This window comes from Etheostoma spectabile, chromosome 8 (genome assembly GCF_008692095.1).
Source record: "Etheostoma spectabile isolate EspeVRDwgs_2016 chromosome 8, UIUC_Espe_1.0, whole genome shotgun sequence".
NCBI lineage: Eukaryota > Metazoa > Chordata > Actinopteri > Perciformes > Percidae > Etheostoma > Etheostoma spectabile.
The window spans coordinates 17,138,204-17,143,046 of NC_045740.1; the positions used below are offsets into that span (position 1 = coordinate 17,138,204).

Genomic DNA, 4,843 nt, shown 5'->3' on the forward strand with positions numbered 1-4,843 from the left:
TGTCTACTTGTTGTTGTTTTCATGCAGGTCTCTGTGGAGGATCCAGATGTCCTCGTGTGATTGGTGGTTTTCGTATAGGTTGCGGTAGTAGTTGTTGTTGCTGCTGGGTGGAGCCTGCTTTGTTCTGCTGCTGTTGGTGGTTCTGCTGCGGCGGGGGGGCGTCTGGGTTCGGCTGGGGCTGCTGGAGGCAGCATTGGAGGATCGGGTCTGCTGTCCCCTGCTGCTCGGGATTGGGAGCTGAGATTTGGCGCGAGAGCCTGAACGTGGGTCGCTGCTCTGGGCGGCTGCGTGGCTGGAGCCCAGGCCGGCCTGGCGGACCACGGTCTGGACACAGAAACAGGACTTTGGTGAGTTGGAGCCATTTTAATCCCCTACTGAGCCCCGACTAGCCAACTGCAGAGCTGCACAACTTGCCCCATGTAAACAAAAAGGGAAGTAATCGCACTTTAAAACCCACGGTTGTAGACATGACCTAACCAGATTTCTTACTTTGTTTTCAGGCTGATGGACAATAACGCCCCCCCCCCTCCTCGCTGTGATTGGCCAGGTGTGCAAAGGTGAGAAAGTGGTCAGTCAAATAGTTCTGCCATTTTTGTATGCATGAATGCATTCTAGGAAAAATGGACGACAGATTATCTGCTGCCTAAATTGTAACATGCAGTTCCGACATATTAAACGTGAGAAAGGTGTGAAAGGAGTAGGGTTGCAACGGTATGAGACTTATAACCATCTCAGAAAATATCATGGTATTACACTATTGTCAATTACAATGACCCTTGAAGGAATGAAAACATTTTTTGGGGTTGCACAAACACTATTATATTTTATAATGTGTAAAAAGTCTCCCTTTTTGAAATTAAGAGAAAGCTGCATAGGTGGAAAAAAAAACTTGATACCTTAGATCAGCAAATGTACATGGTAAGATAACCATCAATGTTCATAACATGCTGCAACCATAATAATAATAATAATAATAATAATAAAAGAGGGAAGGGGTTTCAGTTCCTGTTTGATCTCACAAGCACTTACAGTAGAAGACACATACTCCCTTTAAAGGATCTATTTCACTTTCTACACTTTGTTCAGTTCATCCTGGGACCTACACAGAATGCCAAATACGAAAAAAGTAGATTGTAGGGTGGCTAAGATCTGGTAATGAAATGATTCAAAACTCTTTTTCCTGCAAGCCAGACAGGCTTTTTAATATTTAATAATTTTAGACATATTTAACCAGCTGATTGATACCATCAATTTGCTGTAACACAAAACAATGAGCTAAGAGATGCTACTGTACAACTAAACCTGCAGTAATGGGGACGTATTGTCCAACCGTACAGTCCCACAACTGCTAATCCTGGACAGGTCAGTTATGTGAGGTAACACCAAACACACAAGAGACACATGATTAAAAGTTATACAAAACAATCACACACACATTCATTATAAATTTGAGTCACCCACTTGTAGGTCAGTCAGGACGCTTAATGGAGTGATAATGATAAGGAGATAGGTGGAGGCTGTTTTTGTGTGTTTTTAACAAAGAAATTGCCAAAAATAAAATAGCTGCCGACAAAAATGAGTGAAATTCAGTTTTGTTTCACACTCTCTCTCTCACACACACACACACACAGAATAAATGCAGTAACTTTTAATGAGCAGCCATTGATGTATTTCTACTTCTTTCTTTTCCCCTCTCACCGTCTGTGCTTGCTGCTGGACGGCGGTTTCCTGCCCGGCCTTGTGGGGGGGCGTCGCTTCGCTGGGAGAGCTGGAGAACAGGATTAAGTCGTCTTTGGCCTGAGAGATATGTGGGAGATGAACGTTAAGCAGCAGGTAAAACACACATCTTTAAGCAGCAGGGCCTGGCTGCACTGAGTTTCTGTGCAACAGGTCATTATTTGGAGTAAATTACTGAGTGGGCTGTTGGTGAGCATCAGGGTCACGCAGGTGAAAGTCTGGGATTAGTTTTTAAAGGTGTGATACCAATCATTTAGAAACAAGGATTTTAAGAGATTCTGTTGTTGACATAGTTGGTAAAGTATTTCTTAAAGGTCTTTGCAGATCTTTAGATTTCTCAATGATTGCAAATCAAGTGTTTTTCACCAGAACGTGGGTGGAAATATCTATTAATTAATTATTAATATCTATAAGTATTTAGATCAGGGGTTCCCAGTGTTTTCATGACTGAGTGCCAGTTTAGGGAGACAGCATAGGACTGAGGGCCACACAGGAAAAGTGCATACATATCTTCTATATGACAGTTTTATGGTATACTACGACTTTTTAATGAATTACTACAGTGGCTTGCATAACTTTATGAACCCATGCTAAAGGTGATTAAAAAAAACATCTTTTGGAAATTGATCTTACAATCCCCAGAATCAGAACCAATAAGGGGGAAGCAGCATTCAGTTTCTAATCTCCACATATCTGGAACAAATTTAGGAAACTGTAGGTGAGCGCCTACTCTCAGCTCTTCTAAATCAAGGCCGAAGACCTTTCTTTTTGACATTGCCTTTTTTTAATTCATTGTACTGCATTGTGAATCTTATTCCTGTAATCTGTTTTTAATTTTGTATTCATTGTTTCATTATTTTGTATTAATTTCTAACTATGTTTGAATGTTTTATGTAAAATGTGTGCTATATAACTAAAACTTATTTGCCATCACCATACCTAGAGATTTGCATGGTTTGGTTTCATTTAGCCAGATAACTGGTTTGATTTCATTGAGAGATGATTTTATGGAAAGTTCCCCATGCCAATCGTGAGATTTGGTAAAGGGTATGTGATGATGTGGGACTCTTTTCATTCCAAAGGCCATGGGAACTTTATCAGGATGCATAGTATCCTGATCCATGAAATAACTGGTCTTTAAAAATTAAAATGTGCCTGCTTCTATGGGAATATAACATAGGGGTGTGTGTATACATATGCCCCCTGTATTTTAAGGAAGAAAATGTATTACAAACATTATTCATTCACAAAGAAAATCCCTTTTTATAAATAAAAAAGGCATTAAGATCATTATTCCTCTTTTTAGTCAACTTTAGGATGGGTGTGTGAACTTATGCAAGCCACTGTATACGATGACTTTTAGATTCTTACAGACTTTTTTATGACTTTCTATAGCATACATCTCCTGCATACACTGGCCGGCAGGCCACTTTAAGGTGGATGTCATCACCATGCCAGCGCAGTGTCTCTATATTTGGAAGGATGACAGCGATGAATTAAAGAGCCAGGAATGAGTCAAAACATGTGACCTAAAGTTAACCGGAGTGGTTAAGGTTAGGCTCAGTATTTAGTGTTTTACTAGATGACAGAGACACAGTGATAGTCAGAGGTCCGCTTTAACCCGTTATACTACTTATGTGAATTTGTCATAGCAAACACTACTATTAGATTATATGGATCTGAATTTCTTTACACTGCTATAAAGATGAAGAATATTACTGAACCTGTGATGAATTTACAACAAATTTATTAGGCCACTTGGGGGCAGCAAAAACAAGTTTGAACACTACATTAATATCTGCTTTCAAGTTGGTGTGATGAACTTTAATGCAGCTTAACAAACAGTTGCTTATTTACACATTCATTGTTTCTGCACTCTACCAACGTCTGGAGATTACTCAAGTGTTTTACAAAGTGTGTGTGTGTGTGGGAGGGGGGGTACCTTGCTGATGTCAGGTTCTGACTTGCTGGTGCACATTGTCTGCAGCTCTCTGATTAAATCGGTCTCATCATCAGAGAACACAGACAGACCTACGGGCTCCCTACAAACACAAGGAAATTTAATTTAGTGACATATTTTATGTTTTCATCCAGGTCTGCTCCCTGCTGGCTGTCCTGCTATAGTACCGGCGCCACACCGCTGGACCAATACTGCTGCTACTACTACTACTACTTGTACTGCATGCTAATATTAGCAAAAACAAACCTCGGGACTTTGCCATTGGAGATGAAGCTGACATCGGTGCTAGACAGCGAACCTGCAATCACAAATGAACAAACCTGTTAGTAACATGACTCAAATAGGTCGGTTCACTCAAATCACAGTTTATTTTCTGTAATCTAAACAATGCAAATAGTTTTGGTTTCATTTGTAGAGCTTTTGAGATTTCTGCCTCCACCCAAATACAATGGAGGTTGTAGTTGGTTGTACACAGAGTTTAGTCTTATACCTTTAAAAAAAACAATTTTCTTTACAATGTTCCAGTTACTCAGGATAATCGTAGACTTTTCTGTCTATATATAGTTTAATTAGAAACAACTTGCTAACAAAGGTAAAATGTGGTTCAAACCATCCCCACCGAGGTCTGTGAATTAACAGGGACGTTTTGTTTGAATGACAGCAGCATTTAGCAAATGTTCAGGGGTGGATCCTCTGAAATCCACATTTCTAGACCCCAGACTTTACAATGGGTGAACTAAGCCTGTCCCTTTTCAAAGAAACCAAATGCAGCTGCATTGAGGGCATCACTGGTGCAGCCTTTCCAGCCCTTAATACTCCATAGTCCGTTGTGCAGTGCCATTTAATTCAGGCATCTTGTAAAGTCAGAAACAAACCCATGCTGTGTGTTTTAAAGTCGCAGGGTTGTAAACAATGAGTCAGGACTGCTCTTTGTATTTGCAACTCACATATGTCGTTAAAATGAAAGTTATATGTACAGTATATATGTGTTAGTGCTAAATATTTAATTGTGATTAAACGCATTATTGGCATAGTTAATAGCACATTTTTATCTATTCTAAATGTCCCTTGATTTCCTTTTGTCCCATTATTCTGGATTGGCTTGCTTTGTGCAAATGTTTTTTTATTGAAAACAACATTGGCATA

The 4,843-nt window shown here is 39.8% G+C and overlaps 1 protein-coding gene across 1 annotated transcript in view; it reads right to left on the reverse strand.

The window, feature by feature from the left end:
- The window catches only part of cttnbp2 (cortactin binding protein 2), a 96,255-nt gene continuing 91,412 nt past the window's right edge, over nt 1-4,843 (reverse strand). Inside the window, exons 20-23 of the mRNA XM_032522888.1 lie at nt 3,944-3,995; nt 3,680-3,779; nt 1,699-1,797; nt 1-324 (exon numbers count right to left, since the gene is read on the reverse strand). Of these exons, the coding sequence (XP_032378779.1) occupies nt 4-324; nt 1,699-1,797; nt 3,680-3,779; nt 3,944-3,995 (572 nt within the window). The 3' untranslated portion in view covers nt 1-3. The remainder of the gene's footprint in view (nt 325-1,698; nt 1,798-3,679; nt 3,780-3,943; nt 3,996-4,843) is intronic.